The sequence below is a fragment of the Sparus aurata genome, chromosome 10 (genome assembly GCF_900880675.1).
Source record: "Sparus aurata chromosome 10, fSpaAur1.1, whole genome shotgun sequence".
Taxonomy (NCBI): Eukaryota; Metazoa; Chordata; class Actinopteri; order Spariformes; family Sparidae; genus Sparus; species Sparus aurata.
In genome coordinates, this window is record NC_044196.1 from 11,795,420 (window position 1) to 11,812,971 (window position 17,552).

The 17,552-nt window shown below is 42.8% G+C and overlaps 1 protein-coding gene across 1 annotated transcript in view; it reads right to left on the reverse strand.

Moving 5' to 3' along the window:
- Positions 1-571: 571 nt before the first annotated feature.
- Positions 572-17,552, reverse strand: part of exoc6b (exocyst complex component 6B) — a 63,498-nt gene continuing 46,517 nt past the window's right edge. Inside the window, exons 16-20 of the mRNA XM_030430198.1 lie at positions 16,187-16,321; positions 15,889-16,077; positions 4,259-4,400; positions 797-922; positions 572-600 (exon numbers count right to left, since the gene is read on the reverse strand). Of these exons, the coding sequence (XP_030286058.1) occupies positions 572-600; positions 797-922; positions 4,259-4,400; positions 15,889-16,077; positions 16,187-16,321 (621 nt within the window). The remainder of the gene's footprint in view (positions 601-796; positions 923-4,258; positions 4,401-15,888; positions 16,078-16,186; positions 16,322-17,552) is intronic.

A 17,552-nucleotide genomic window follows, 5' to 3' on the forward strand; every position in this document is an offset into this window, starting at 1 on the left:
TAGTTGTTGTGGTTTGTCCCGCATCGTTGGCACCAGTCAACTGTCGTCAGCAGCTTTTTGGCCAGCTGAGCACGTTGGATCGGTGGCGGACTCCGCCATTGAGATCAGATTGAAATCAAGTGCAAGTTTTTGTCAATAAAGCAAGATATTTTATTTTGGTCGGTTGTGTCCGGGTCCCTGAGGTGTAACAATCAGTCAATTCATAGATTAGCTGATCGAAAGAAAATGAGTCTTCCAACTATTCTGACAGTCGATTAATCGTTTCGGTCATTTTTCAAGAAAAAGTGTCAAACATTTCCTGGTGTCATCTTCGTAAATGTGACGATTTGCTGCTTTTCCTTCTAAGTTCTGACAGTAAATGAGAATCTTTCGGGTTCAGAGGAACTGTGATAATATTTTTTAATAGACCAACTGATTAATTGCCTGACACGTAGCCGCACTCATCAGAAAGTGAGTACAAACAGATGTTTTCCACAGTTATTCATCATATTAGAATAACACGAGTATGATTGATATTGATATTGATAAGGAGTTTTAAGTGGTGAAATAGACCTTCGTCTGACCTTCTTCATCAGACTTGTGATGAGATGCAGAGGGAGACTGTTGTGGAAAAATAAGTGAGAGACAAAACAAAAGAAATCAGAAAACCAAATGAAGGAGGAAGACGAGGAGGAGGAGGAGGACGTCTTGAGGGGGGTGTGAGGGAAGATGGGAGGAAGGATGAAAAGGACGCTGGGTGGGGAGGAGGAGGAGGAGGTAGAAAAAAGATAGTGGAGAGAAGAAAAAAAAAAAAAACAGAGAAAGAAGAAAACGAAGGAGAGAGGACCACGAGGGAGACAAAGACCTACTTGTCTCAAGTCACTGAAGGCCAGAAGCAACGTGTCACCCTGGAAGCCTGCGACCGGGCCGGCTCTGGCAAAACCTGTGGGAAAATACAAACCCGCCCCCCCCCCAGTCCACCCCCGGAGAGAGGGAAGAGAGGAGGAGGAGGAAAAAGAAGAGGGTGAAAAACGGAATAATAAAAGACCTGGTCGGATTCGCTATGCATCGGGATAGATTGGCAGACAAATGACAGCCTGGGGAGGAGGAGGAGGGAGGGAGGGAGGGAGGGAGGGAGGGGGGGGAGGAGGAGGGCAGGGAAAGGGGAGGGCAGGGTGTTAGAGTCATGTCGCTGGGTCTTGTTGAGAAAGAGTGTGTGTGTGTGTGTGTGTGTGTTTATTTGTTGTTTGTACAGCGCTTCGCCCGCATGTTTGAGAACAGTTGAGGACTGTTGGATTTTGAACCCGGGGTGCCGCCCGTGTGTGCGTGATTGTATGTGTGTGTGTGTGTGTAAGTGTGTGTGTGTCGGGGTCGTACGGAGTGTGAGCTGGGGTCTTGGCGTCAGTTGGCGCCCGTAAACAAGCCGACTGGTATTCTGAGCGAGGGAACGAGAGAAAAGAGGAGTGCCGCTCAGAGAGGGGAGAGCAGGCCTGTGGCTAATCTCTTTTTTCACCTCGGGACACACACACACACACACACACACACACACACACACACACAGACACACCAACGCACTGATTACACGCCTGCCATCTTCAGTGACCCCCGTGAGACACACACACACACACACACACACACACACGAACAGTGAAGCTATCGGCTAAACTAACCTTTCATCCTGTTCTCTAAACCAAACCTTCGCGTGCTAACTGCTACATTTTCCCCCTCATTCACCTTTCTCACTCTCTCCATATTCACGTCCTTCATTACACATCTTTTCTACCAATCTTCACGACGAAAAAAAGGTCTTTTAAACTTTAACAACGATCCGTACGAGCGTCTCCTGATGGTTTTGTTCCGTTTGAGCTCAGAAACGACCTGGACGAGGTCGGAGAGAGATCGCCTGTGACTCATAAAACCAACCTCGTTCTCTCAGACGGTCACAATCAGAACTCTGTAAACATTTCAGACGAGAGACTGTTGCTTCTTTCTTTGACTTATTCTCCTTTTCAAAGCTGCCTCAATGTCTCGTGACTATCCTTTTGATTTGTTGCCGTTTTCCACCTGTAACGGTTGAATGAATGAAACAGACCTTCCTGATGGTGTCCATTTCCCCGTCACCTCCTTCCATTTGATCTCTGATTCCTCCTCCTCGTCCCTCCCTCACTTCCTCCTCCATTAATATCCCTCTAATCCCTCCTCTCATCCATGTATCTTTCCTTCTTGTGTACTTTCATTGTATTTTTTAATTTCACACCCTTTTTTTTTGGTTTAATCCCATTTTCTCTGACCTCTTTCATCCTTCTGTATCAGCCTCTTTTTTTCCATTTAATCCTCTCCCAGTTTGCTTTTTCTTCAAACCTCTTGTTGGTTTATTAATGTTCAATCTCTCTCCAGTCTTTTATTAACCCCCTGTTTTCTTTCTGTGTCTCTTCCTCTGTCTTTTTCAACCCTTCTTCCTCCTTCATGCGCGTTCTGTTCATCCATTTTCTTTCTCACTTCCACCTCTTCGTGACCCTGTCGCTCTTTTCTCCGTCACATCATCCCTCCGTCGCTCTCTTCCTCTTGCTCTCCGTTTTTTCATTTCACCTGCCTCAGACTGAATCCGTCGCTCTCGCTCATTTTATAATCATTCAAAAACGCTTTATTCCATTTCATATACTTATTCTAATCCCCTCCGTCCCATCCTCCCTTTCATCCGTCCATCCACCTTGCACTTTTCATTTCACCCCTCCTCGTTAATCCCTTGTTCCTGTTCCTCTCGCCGCTTTCTCTTCTATCCTCCATTCATCCCTTTCCCCCCCTTTTTAAACCTAATCCCTCTTTCCCATCCCCACCTCCTCGCTCTCCGTCTCGCGGTTTCCTCCTCCGTCTGTCCCCCTCCACCCTTTTGAATTCTTCACATCCCTCAAATTTTTCGCCTCTTTCCATTTCACCCGTCGCCTCTTCTTTTCTGTACCCTCGCCGCCCCCCCCCTCCTCCCCCCTCCTCCCCCTCCTCCTCCTCCTCCACCCGAGGCCTCCGTCTGCCCTGAATAAGTAACTCCGTAACCTCCTAACCCCTCCACAGCACTGCACGGATGTCGCTGCGCATCACGTCACACACACAAACACACACACACACACACACACACACACACACACAAACACACACACCGTGCAACCCGCGCTGTGACTCTAAGAACCTTGATCATGTAAAAACTGAGCCAACAACGCCTCGCACTCTTTCATTCCTCCCCGCCTCCTTTATCTGCGAGCGCTGTCAAAAAACAAGCCAAACTCGGGGAGGGGAGAGGGATGGAGGGATGGAGGGATGGGTGAGGGAGGGAGGAAGAGGAAAAGGCGACGAGGATCGGATGCGGAGGAGGGATGGAGAGGGGGGAAAAGACGGTGGCAAGAGTGGGGAGAGGAGAGGTGAAGGAAAGGAAAGAAAAAGAGCCATAAGAGAAGAAGAAGTGAAGATTTTCAGAAGTTATAAGAGACGCTCTCCCCTCAACATGTGACCGGTTGATCCATAGCGCCCCCTGTGCCTTCAAATGCAAACTGCACGCACGGCGAGCTTATTGTAAAAGCAGCTCTTGGTGTGATGCACTTCCCCTAAATCCACCTTGTTCTAACGCGCCATAAACTTCTGTACAGAGCGACGGCTATTTGTAATAAATATACTTTAATACAGCGTTGAATAAAGTACCCAAAGTCTTGAAAGTGAGTGAAAGTAAAGAGATATGTTTAAATATTACTTAGTAGTAGTACAAATAGTACTTAAAGTAAACATTTCATATATTAACATTCATTAATTAGATCCGAGTTGTTCAGTTCAGCCACATTCAGCATTTTTCTGACTGTTGAAATCGGCTTTCGTTCTTTTATTTTTAAATGTGATTGCTGATGAAATAAAATAACTACTCTGGCTCTGACTACTAGTAACTAAACTACAGGCGTAAATGTACAATATTTGGTGGATTTGAAGTGGGAATATAAAGAATAGGACAATACTTTGGTAAATGCACTTGACTACATTGCATCGATGCTCAAATACACTCTCTGACTTTGCGTCTGCATTTCTGGATGTGACTGTTAACGCGTGTGTAGAAAAAGATTGAGATTAGGACAAAATATGTGAAGAAGGGAAAGTAGAAGTGAAAGAAAAACAGATTTATAGAGCAGAAAAGGGAATAAAAGTGAAAGCAATGAAGACTGAAGACGAAGGAAGAACTGAGGGAGGAGGGACGTTACGGTAAATGAATCACTGATGGGGTGGAGGAGAAGTCGACACTCACTCTCGCACTCCTTGACGTCGGTGTGGATCTGGTGCAGAGCTCCCATGGAGATCTGTCGGACCTCCGGGTCGAGCAGCAGCTGCATCAGGGAGGTGGAGATGTGTTTGCAGGCCGACATGCAGGCCGTCTGGGCCACTTTACCCTGAGAGGGAGGAGGAGGGAGAAAGAGGGAGGAAGAGGGAAGAAGAGATGAGTGAGGTCTCTTATACATTTCATCTCTTCCTGGGAGACACACATCTTCTTCTTCTTCTCTCTCCAGAAATGTAAAGAGCATCACTTCCTGTACAGGTTGAATGTAAGAAGAAGAAAACCTTTGATGAATCAATGCTGGAACCTCAGTCAGAGCAAGTGAAGATATTTTAAAGGGACGGTACACTCAAATGATAGAGCTCTGGTTTTATTTGCGGATGTTCAAACTCTCGTACAACACAACAAGACATTAGCTCCTGCTAACTAGCAAACATGCTGCTCGTTCTCTCCACCTGACGAATGCTGGTTCAGTCGTTTGGACACTGGACCCGATCGGCAAAACCCAACTAAACCCCTCCAACAACACACACACACACACACACACACACACACACACACACACAAGTATGAACCAAAGGTGCACCGTCTGACACATGCGAGCCTGAAACTCGAGCATTAATTGATGCACACACACACGGCGGTGATCAGAGTTCACGTGAGAGTCATCGTTAATGTAGCGCGCTGCGTTCAGGTGCAGTCAGAATGATGAAGTAGCATAATAAGAATAAAAGCGGCGGATGAGGAAGTACATGACAACGCATTAATACAGAAAGGAAAACATGTGTTTGCGCGACCGTGTGTGTCTGATCTCAGCGACCGGCCGCGGCCTCCGTCTCGACCCCGACGTCTGCATTCCAGGCCAATGAAGCAAAAGAAGAAGAAAAGGGGGGGGATGAAGGGAACGAGCCGAAAATGAGGTAGAGCTTGAAAGAAGTGCCGCGGGGGGAACAAACGGAGAGCGCGGGGTGAAATTAAACAAATCCACCGCGAGAAAACTGTTTTGTTTTGCCCCTAATGATGAAATAACTCAATTTCGCTTCCATTATTATTTCATTTCCTCGTCCTGAATTCCATTAACACAGATTTCACGACATGTTGAGATCACAAGGAAACAAAACTTTCTTTCTTTCTTTCTTTTCTGTCCCTCGCTAGTAAAAATAAAGACTGAAAAGCAAAAAAGGAAGTGCATGTTTTACCGCAGCGCCTGATTACGCTAATCAATCCTGACGGGACTTTGATGCGTCTGGCTCACACAAACACACACACACACACACACAGACAGACACACACAGACACACACACCTTCAAACAGCAGTGCTTCTATTCCAGCCCTGCATCTTTAAATACCTTCATCCTATCACACAATGAGAGCAGGACACGCCTGTTTACACCCGCCGTGTGCAAATATACACACAATCAGACAAACACGTGTGTAATTATGTGTAATGTTTATGGCTTTAAGTGTTGGTGTGAATCTGCTATAATCATATAATTGCAGTGTGTGTTTACACAGCTCCACTCGCACATATGTGACCGTGTGTCTCTGTGTTACTTTGGTTGTGTACGTCGTCTTCCTCCGCCGTGAATAAATCATCAACATGAGTTTCCCACAAATCTGAGCTCGGAGAGTTTGACCTGAATTTAAAGTGTTCCATTGTGTTCTGGCATGAAAAGCACTTCAAAATTTCATTTAAACTTTAAAACTTCCCGTCAAAAATAGGGATTATTTCTTTATCCATTGCCCCAATTTATGTTTATCCCCATAAGAGTTCATTTTTAATGACTTTTAATGAAAATAATCAAGTCAAGAAGCTTTTAAAACCGCAGAATGTGACGCAACATCACTTCATTCCAGTGGGATCGCTACAACAAGCGGATCTCCTCAGAGCCAGAGATCAATTAGTTGGTTGACAACTTGATGATTGAGCTGCTAATCGATCATTCACTTTACTGATTGCGATGTTTGACAACAGATTCATCATTTCAAATCGTATCTTAAACAAAAATCTCAAAACATTTGCTCGTTCCAGCTTCTTTCAACTAACAATTTGCTGAGTCGTCTTCTGAATTTTCGGGTTTTAGATGTGATGAATTGTGATTAGCTTTTTTTTTTTTTCCCCTCTAGACATGTTATAGATTAAAAGACCCATTCATTAGTTCTGAAACTAAGAATTAGAAATGAGAAATCCATTATTGCACATCACAGCAGCCGAAGGACAATTCACATGCCTCATGGATGAACTACATTGTTTACTACATCAGCGATTAGGCTAACAAGCTTCCACAGGTAAATAGTTTGGAAGCTGGCTAGTATGCTATGTTGTCAATTAATGTATGAAATGATAACAACTCTGACAGGCGGATATTATAAACAGCACCATGAAGACAGAATCTAAAGAAGTGTTGTGACCGACTGCTAACATATTGACCAGTAGCTCAACTTCTACAGTAGTTAATCAGGTCCAAACTGTGTTTTCATAATGACAAACAAGAAGCAGGCAGATAACCCTAATCTTAACGAAGGTTAACAGACTGGTTTCCCGTACAGCTGGAGAAACAACACTTCAGACAAAGATATGATGAATAATAACAAGATGTAGGCGGCGAGTCGTTTTGTAAAAATTCTGGAAAATGTTCAAATTCTGTTTCCTTTTTTCCTGGAACACCAAATCCAGACAATAAAAAAAAAAAAAAATCAACTTAGTCTGGCAAAATTTGAAAAACACACAACCAGACACATTAGTTTAATCGATTGGCTTTCATTAAGAAACAATTTCATTAAGTAATCTCGTCATTAAAGCGACATACTTTAATACAATTTCCTGTGTTTGTTCCCCAGGCGGCCGTTCGACCCGCCGCGCCACTGTAATAAACTGTTCTCCCCCTCGGAGATCCATAAAATTCATCTAATCTTATATAACAAACACGACAGCAGCAGAACGATCCCATTGTAGCTGCGAGTGAGCGTCAGGAAAGAGTCTGGAGCAGCAGTTCATTCAGGAGGCAGCAGCGCTCACCTCAAAGGGAAATCAAATTACACACCCGGCGCACACGTGCGAGCACATATGTTCGAGAAACACACACCTACGACCGGCCGGATATCCTCCAGTACGACACACACACACACACACACACACACACACACACACACACACACAGACACACACACAGCCCCAGGGGTCAGTTATCATAGGCTGAGATTGAGCGTGAAATAGGCTAATTCTATTTACATGTCGTGAACCCGGGCTGACTGACACACACACAAACACACAGGTAGGTCTGTCTGACAGGACGGGTGTCGTTTCAGAGTTCAGTACAGACAACTGGGAACCATTAGCCTGAGGCACAGAGGAGGGAAGGAGGGAGGGAGGGAGGGAGAGAGAGGAGGCGAGATAGGAGAAGAAAGGAGAGGAATGAAAGAAAGGAGAGGAAAGGAGAGGTTGAGGAATGGAATAGAAAGGAAAGGAAAGGAAAGGAGGGTGAAAAAGATAAGGTCAGGAAAGGTTGAAGAAGGGTGAGGAAAGGAAAGGATAGGAAAGAAAAGGAAAAGAAAGGAAAGGATTGGAAAGGAAAGGTTGAAGAAGGTGAGGAAAGGAAAGGAAAGGAAAGGAAAGGAAAGGAAAGGAGGGTGAAAAAGAGAAGGACAGGAAAGGTTGAAGAAGGGTGAGGAAGGAAAGGAAGGGAAATGAAAGGACAGGTGAGGTGAGGAACAGGAATGGAAAGTAGAGTGAAAAAGAGATAGAAAAGAAAGGAAAGGTTGAAGATAGGTTGGGAAATTAAATGAGAGGAGAGGAGAGGAATTAAAGAAAAGAAGAATAAATACAAAGAAGGGAAATGATAGGGAAGAAGAAAGACAAGGGAAGGATGTATAAGAAAAAATAAAAGGAGAGGAAAGAAAACAAAAGGACAGAAAGAAGGGGAGTAAGGAGAAGAGGTAAGGAACAAAAATTAATGGGAGGTAAAGAGGAGAAAACAAAACAGAGGGAGGTCAGGTCAAGTCAAGAAAAGGAAAAGAGTTGAGGAAAGGAGGGGAAAGTGAGGAAAGGAAGTAATAAAAAGGAAAGGACTGAGAAGGATTCAAAGTGATGGAAGGACAAGAAGAAGAGACGAGAGCATGATGGAGGGATGGAGCAGTGAAGTGACGGTGGATGGGAAACAAGAAGAAGGAACAAAGGTGAAAAGGAGGTGAAGGAGAGACAAAGTATGGACACAGAATGGAGAGTAGCCTCTCCTCCATCCTCACACCCCTCCATCCCTCCTTCCAGCTAACGAGAGACGTTCATCAAAGAGCTCATTAAAAGCTACTCAGCTGCTTACGGCTGAACAAATAGACAGGAGACGAAAAGAAAGCAGGCGATGTGGAGGGGAGAGGACGAGGCTGGTGGAGTCGGGCGGGGATGAAGGTGAACAATCAAGAAACAGGAGTTTAAAGGAGGGAAGAGGAAGGAAAAGGAGGAGTGATGACAGGAATGCAGACGGATGAGAATGACACTGAAATATGCCGATACATTTCTGTCAGTTTCAATGTTGAGGAGCTGAAACTGATAGTTTAGATATTAAAAGCTAAATTAATCAGTATATTTGACATTTCTATTGAATTAAGTGACGACATACGATGTTAAAACACTCTTTAAAAGCTCTTCACAACCTTTAACCTCTTTGTTTTGTTTTTTAAGTACTTTTAGATTGTTAATGACGCAGTTAGTAACCAGCTGATGAAGAAATTGGAACTTTTAGCAACTAAAGACACTTATTTTCTTCACAGCTGGTAGTGTTACATAGTTAGTGTTATGTAGTAGGTATTTTAACCAGCGTTGTTACTGATAAACTCTTAATAATTTATACTTTACAGTGTTTAATTCCAACTTTACTTTCTTTAGTTTTCGGGTCAATCAGGCGCAGTAGAAACAGGAAGTGGACTACTGGATTATAAAGTCTGTATGGCAATTTATTGCCTATAAACACTGAATAATCTGAAACTAAACAACTTCATTTATCAAATAAATGTAATGGAGAGTAAGTACAAAGTAGCAGAAAATGGAAATACTCAAATGATGTACCTGGAAAATTGTTACTAAGAACAGTACTTGAGTAAATGGTACTTATTCCATCGTTTTTGATCGGTCTCAGTATCAGTTTTCAGTTGTCTTGATTTCTAATAAATTGGTTTTAGTTTCCTGGAGTTTTTTGTGGAAAACATCACCACTTTGAGGCTGAACCAAAAGTTACTGGTCTGGAAAAACAAAAACCAAAGGCTAAAAGATGCTAAAATGCTCAGTAGATTGATGAGCATCTGTGGGTTTGACCCTTTTTAACAACATCCACAGTCATCTGATATATTGTTAGTATAAGAACCCTGGACACACGTATATAAATATTTCTTTAAACAAAGCTTTTTCTATATATATATACCCTAATTTTACGATAGACGACGTATCACCACTTGTTGCTTTGGCGTGACAGCCTGCATTTGCGATTTCATGTTGAGTTTGTTGTTAATACCCATGCATTTGTGTGGACTAGTCCTAAAAGTATTGATTAGTGCAGCTTGAAGAATCCAAACCAAGAGTTAAGGGGCTGGAAACAAGCTTCAACTTCAACGCGATCCTGACAAATCTTTGTTTTCAATGTGGCTAACTTAATGCAACAAGACAAAACTCTGAGTGTTTGCGGTCTCATTTAGACACATTGTATTGTCAGGGGTAAATTAATCCATCTGTCTGTGGTTAAATACAAAACTCTGGCAGTCCTGATCGGTTAGCTGTACACACAATCATCATTGACAACGACAAGTTATGAACCAATACTGAAAACAGATCGAATAAACACAATGAGTGTTCAGTTCAACATAGTTTATGGGGGATGTTTCCACATCTGAGCCTTTTTAAGATCATGTCTGAATCAAGAAATCCACATAAAAGTCCTTGACTCATTTGTCGGAACAACCAGAACCCTCATATGTGATTGCATTCAGCGTAATAACAGATCGATTGTGCATCTCCACCAAACAACGCCTCCCACTTTGGACGCAGTTTGTTTTTGAAGCACTCTCGGCTGAATTCATCTTCAGTCCAATAATGCTAGAAGCAGGCCGAGTTAGAAACCCAGCAGCACGATAAGTCCCTGCTTCAGCAACGCCATAACGCACTGATTCACAACTCCTGGAAGGGATTGGACACGGTGTATAATATGCTCCGTGTCCATCCAGAAAGCTGTCAGTCACAGGAACGGCAAGTTAGGGCAGCCAAAAGTCAAGAGGTGGGATCACAGCATGAAAAATATGATGCTGACGTGCGACACCCCAGCTCAGTGTTGCTTCCACTACATCTGTGACAGGAAAAAATGGTGATGAATCTGAAGGTTACAGGTCTCTTTTCTGATTCACGACTTGGAAATGGGATTCCACTCGTGTGTTTGACCTTCAAGGGAGCGGATCAAGGTCGAGTCCTTGTGGAACAATCGCAGATTGCTGCATCATGGCAAGTATTTGTTCACGTCACTCAAGAAACACCACAAAAATGAAGTCTGGACTTTGGTTTCGGTGCATTTTTGGAGTGTTTTCTCTATTAATGTAATCTTGACACACACAAAAAAGGGCCAGAGCAAGCAAGTTCACTTCAGGGAATTAAAACCACATCTGGTCGGACAGACACCAGGGTTGGAAATGTATTCTTTTTTTTTAGAGAGGAGCAGGACCCTCCACACGATGCTGCAACCTGCCAAAGCTTCTGGTGCAAAAAACACAAACAAATGGTTCATCAGTGGCAGGTGGCTGGTTAGATTTCCCTCCCTGGTTGGGACACAGATTTTTGGGGCACATGAACACAGAATCAGGCAAACGTGCATCACTCGCCCTTTTTTCCATCTCACATGCTTGGTTTGGTGAACTCTCAGGTGGGGATTCGGGGTCAAAAGTTGAAGGGGTTAACAAGGTCAGTCAGGGGGGTTTGGTACACATCACTCCGTTACGTAACAACCCAGATACTCACCGGTAAGGTCGCGTGTTCTACGGGCGTTCCCTACGGTGAGAAACATAAACCGGGAACATTTAGCGGATGGCAGAAGAGTAAAACTCTCGTGTTATTAATGGGAGGCATGAGAAGTTGAAGGGGAACTGAAGGACTTTAACGGCTGCATGGAAATAAAATTACTGCAAGGTCACTGGCAGCTTTTTCTACCTCTGTGTGCAAAGTATTTATTGCACAAAGGCCCTTGAGATGATGCTAATCTGGTTTTATCTGGCAATTTGTTGTGACGTGCCGAAGCACCGTGGAGAACTCGGTAAGCACACAGAGGAGCGGCGGCCGCCAAGCCTTCTCCGTGAGCGGCAGACGTCTGATCAAGGAGCTTACAAGGCAGAAAATTGGAGCACGATGGTTCAGAGGAGAGTCCAGAATTTCCTTTTATGATTTTCACATGATTGTTTTCACTCCAGAGGCCCTTTTCATGCCTTCATCGTTCCATCTTTAAATCTGAGCTCAATTCGATTACGAGTATTTAGCTTACACTAAACTCTTGAGTGGTCGTATTAGCTCTTGGATGAGGGCAACGTTTTCCTCCCTGGTGAGAAACTGAGGCGAATGGATATGTGCGTCTCTGAAGGTGTTGAAGAAATGCGAGCCTGCTTCCAGCTTGTTACATGTCGAGCTGTTAAACAACCACATAAGCAGAAACACACAGACTGGGGCAACAATGTTGCTGCGTCATGGTGAGTCTGACGGGTCGGTGATCTTTGCATGTTGGGTTTCAGCGTGTTTACTGGTAGTTACATAACATCTCAGGGGGGTTTTTTCACAGTCATAAAAATCACTTATTCGTGTATTCTTGGTGTCTCTCCAATATCTGTCTTCCACCTCAAACCTCATCTGACCTCGACCCCCTGAGTGTGCTGGAGCCTCCACACTTTTTCCTCAACTGTCTTCCACTTGAGTTCAACTGAAACACTCTGGATTCTCCTCTTATATATGTTTGCCTCTTTTACCTTAAACTGTGACTTGTCGAGGTACCACAATGCGCAATATCGTCAAATCAGCGATGCTTGAGTTCTGATCCTTGAGGACTGTTTTCCTTTCTGCAAACACCTTGAAAATGTAGGTCAAGTAAGCCCTCGCAACCCTTACCTCTACTTCTAAGTTCTGATATCAGTCGGAGTGAACTAAAGTCAACCGGTGTGGTAGAAACTTGAATCTGATTGTGGCCGACTGGCTGGTCCGCTAACCCTTTCAGGATCCTACATGACAAGCAGAGGAGTCTTTAGAGGATATAGACCAGTTATGTTTCCTAAATTGTGGTATCAGGCTTCTCAACTACAATGAGGTTGAGGGGAAATAGTAGCTCAAAAATAAGAATCGCTCCCAGTGAGTTTGATGTTTCAATCCAGAACTAAGCATCTATAAAGTACTATGATGTTCAGCGATAAAGATTTATTTGTGTAGTTAGTGGGTTATTACTTTGGCTTGGATTTGTTTTCCCACCCTGACCAATCGTTAAATCTCTAAAAGTCCTCTATGGGTTGATCTCTAGAGCACGCAACGGTTGGGGCGATGGACGATCCGATGGCTAACAGTCTTCAATGCGCCCCCTACCATCATGAAACTGTGATTGTTTTATGATCAGATTTGAACCCAGGTTCAAAGTGGTTGCCATGAGACTGAAGCTTTTGGCGTTGGTAACACGTGGGACACAAAATGAAAAGATGTTTGTTGATGCTCGATGTGCAGTACATCTCCTTCTCACTTCTTATTAAACCTGTACAGTTTGGTGAAGTCAACACACTCACATCATGTTTCTTTTCTGCTGATCTTTGTTGGTGTTGTGTGCGTTCTCTTATCTTAGCTTCCTCGGTATATCTAGCTAGCTAAGCTTGTTTCAAGCTTTAAAAACAGGTAAGTTACAGATAAGTGGTCCAGAGACAAAGAAAAAGATGTATGTTGGACGCTCGCCAGAGATGTGAGAACTGATGTGAGATCCTTCGCTTGTAACGGAGGACAGTTTCTGAGACAGTTGGAGGTTGCGCCTTCAAAGTGACAGTGGGCAACGACAACTATCTGTGTTGCCGTTTGGTACTTTACAGTATTTTTTTTGGATCGAGTCCATTTATTCTCTGGTCTCTTCAGATTAGGTCTCTCTTTCTCTTGCCGTTTCTAACCCTAACCCTATCCTCAGGTCAGTCTTGAATAAGGTCCAAAATCTTAGAAAGTACATCAGCAGTAGTGATATCAACAGCAACACTAGTTTAAGTAGTTTTTTATTTTTGCATCCCTCAACTCTCTTCAACAGTATCCAATTCAACTCTTTTATACGATCACCTCGTTTCAGAGGGTCATACCACCCAGCTTTTCAGATCCATAGCATCTGATCTACTTAGGAGGCCCCCACACCGTGTGGATGCGTGTGTGTGTGGGTCTTAAAGTGTGTGTGACGGGGTCATGTCCGGGGCTCGTGGGGGTGAAGGAAAAGCCTCTTAGAAGTGCTGGAAAACACTTAGCTCGACCACCTTGTGTGTGTAGCCTTGTGGCCTTGTGACCCGCTTTGACCAAATCTGGGTGTGCAGATCATCTTAAGACTAACTCGTGTGTGGGAACACGGATTATGTGTCTTTGTGTACATTAAAACTTAAAGAAAGAAATGAATAGTTGCCACAAGATCTCAATAGAGACTTTAAAATGCTGTCATTGCTGGGCTGCAGTTAACAGCGTTAACAACACAAGTCAAAATAATTTAGATTTCTAGATTTATTATCGATCTGGGAGTTCCTGGTTTATTTCGAGGAAACATTAACCTCACCGTAAAAAATGATGCGGTTAGAAAACAATTTGGGAGCCTCAAGCCTCCGGCCAGTTTGCTGCTGGATAGTTGATACTACTTTGTATAAAACTACAATTTCAGTCCTTCAGTCCAGCGTCAATATCAGGGTCATTTATTGAGGCACTTCGCCACAATTGCAACACTGACCACCACGTTTTGATTACACACACAGGGCATAACATTATCAACACATTTAAGTTATTTGGACTGGCAGCCCAGGTATACTAAAGGCCGCCGACGCATATGTGACGACCAATTTAGGCATTTTCTTATTTCTATTGTTGTTTTAATGAGTCTGAGAGAACGATGCCGGAGAGAGAGAGAAGGTTTTTGGGACACTTTTTGGGAAACATTTAATATTCAGCGGTTAAATTATTTATTTAAAGCTGTAGTTTTGCAGAAGAGGTTCTAAGATCTTCATTGGCTGATTATTTTCTGCCAAGACAAACTAAATACTCAAACTCTCTTTGTGTTCTTGACTGAAAAAAAGGACTTTAACGATAGCACAATTTCATACTGTTTCACTTTGTTTATATGTGGCAGACCCTGCCACCTTTCTACCTTTATTCACTATAGAAAAGAAAAAAAAGATTTCTGAGGTTGTATCATTACGTCATTGATACTGTATTAAATGTCTGAGTTTGAACTTCTTCTCCAAAAAAAACATAGTGCCCCTTTAAAGGCCGAGTGACTTTTTGAAGTAAATGATCATGAACATCTTTACCAGGATGGATTGCCTAACTATTATCCTGAATATTAGCAAAGTGAGCTAAAAATAAGGTGATTTATAATTATTATTCATCAAACCTACTTTCGACACCATCAGGCGTGGGCCGCCCTCTATCATGTGCTCTGGTCACACCTAACGTTGGGATAATTTTGATCTATTTTTGGGGATATTTGCGACAAGGTTATCAGCCCTGACTCTGCTATTACAATCTAATGTGTGGTTGTCGTCTCATATAATGTAGGGATTGCTTTTTGCATTTAAAGTCAGGAGAAGCATGTATTTTATGGTGATTACAACGTGAAATACGTCCTAAATGAGCTGTCGAACAGTTGATATCATCACTCGTAGAAGTCTAATTGCCCGACTCTCCACAGATCATGGCTGTATCATCCTGACAGGGTGTATAATGTCATTACAGTCGGGGCTGTGGAGTCAATAGCCTGAGCCGCTGTGTAATCTGGTGCTGCTGACCCGACCCGCTCACCCTTTAATGAGCTTAACGAGCCCCATGTTAACGATCTAACCCGTAACAAGCCGATACTCTAACGAACTAAAGCAGATTGTCCTGCCCTGTGATGTCTCACGCTTACATCCAGACAGACTGGTGTGGGAGCTTATATAACACACACACACACACACACACACACACATACATAAAGTTGTGTATATAGTGAACACACACGTAGTTTACACAAATAAAACAGACACACACACTTGATTTATGACAAATAGCAACATCTGAAAGCTAACAGACATTGTAGATTTAAGTTGTGTGGCTACAAATTAAAGGAATAATTTGTGATTTTGAAAAATATGCTTCATATTTAACACTGAGTATCAATTTTCGAGTCAACTGCTCGTTTTATTTTAGTTTTAGGCGTTTTATTTGACCTTTCTTATTTCATTTTCTGGGTATTTGTTATATGTATTTATCTTAATTAGACCTTGTAATTCTGTTAAAAATAAAGTTTTATTATTATTATTGATTTTAAAATGTGCCACTCTGTCTTTACAAGAGTGTGTGTGTGTGCGTGAGTGTGTGTGTGTGTGTGTGTGTACTCACAGGCAGGTTGGTGAACACACTGAAGGTGCTCTTCAGGAAGGCGATCAGGTCGATCAGGTAGTCGCTGGTGTCCAGAGTCCCGCCTCCCTGCACCGCGGCCATCCAATCGTAATCAGCCAGCTGCAGGAACTGGTCGATCTTGGCGTTCAGGCTGGTGTAGATCTCCGCCTCGGCCGCGTGACGAGCGTCCTGTGAGATACGCGTTTAATGAATAATGCATCACTGTCATTTTCTATAGTTTACAGAATAAACAGAAGAAAGGACTGATAGAAGAACAGAAGGAGTTTCTGGCACGTACCTTAAAGGTGGAGGTCCCGTACAGCTTGGTAGCATTTGCCGTGTCAGGCGGGACGTTTGTGATGTTTGATATGAACTCCTCCAGGAAGTGGCAGCTCTGCTCCAGGTGGGTGGTGTTTATGATCACCTGCACCAGCTGGACACATAAAAATTACACTGAGCATATTGAGGTTTGTAACCATTTAAACATTCAACTGCAGTGAAGGAGCTCAAACACACCACTGAACATTACGTCTCATGTCTCCGATAAATGTGGATTTCACACATTTCTATGTTGCTTCTGTGAACTTTTCTGTGATCTTTTAGCAAAATGTAATGTTTTATTTTGAAAGTATGCCATCACATGAACACAGGAGTCTTTTTTTTGCTCTGGTCATTTATTCACTTATTATCAGAGATGTGGACGCTTAAAACAAAACGAATGACTCGAGACTCGACCTGCAAGTGAGTGGCTTGATTAAATGACTTGTCTGTGTTCATTTGTTCATTTAATGTTTTCACTTTAGGTTTATAGTTCTTTTTTTAGTCTGGCCGTCTCCATTCAACTGTTGAAAAGTGATGGAAAAGCGACTTTAGAATTAATAAATTGAAAATGTGCTACTTTGGCCCTTGTACATCACGCAAGGTAACTAGTAACTAAAGTCATCGAAGTATTGAAGTGGAGTAAAAAGTTCAAAATGTAGGTGAGTGGACACATAAAGTAGCAGAAAAGGGAAATACTCAAGTAAAGTACAAGTACCTCAAAGCTGTACTTGAGTTAATATAAAAAGTACGATTCCTCGTCTGTAAACTTGCTGATTAAAACATTATTAGCAGGAACTAAAACCTTGTTTTTCTCTTTATAAACACCAGATACTGCAGAAGAGACTGCCCATGAATAAATAACTTGACTGTCTTGAAATACACTGTTAAAGATTTTATGTATTTATTTGTTGGAAATGTTATAATGAAAGCACATAAAAGTTTATTTTCCACTATAATCAGTCCACCGACACCTTTATGTGCTGTTGCTTTGTGCTTCACGAGCCTTCATTGGACATTTGTTTTTAATATTCTGCGCTTTATCTTTTCGGTGTCTGACTATTAATTGAGCAACACCCTCTCGTATCGTTACACCCTGTTCCTGTAGAATTAACGATGTTTGGTCTCCAGGCCCGATCATGGAGCATGGAAACAAACATCACGCGGGAAGTGGAAAATAAAAATCACCACTCGGTATCACAGTTAGCCGTTCTGCACAGTTATTATTATGACAACAACAACGACGATAGCAGCAGGTTGAAAAAGAGGAAACGTCTGTTTTTGTGAGAGTTAATGAGCTGGAAAGGTGGAAAATGACCAATCCGAGAGAGTTGTGCAAACGGCAT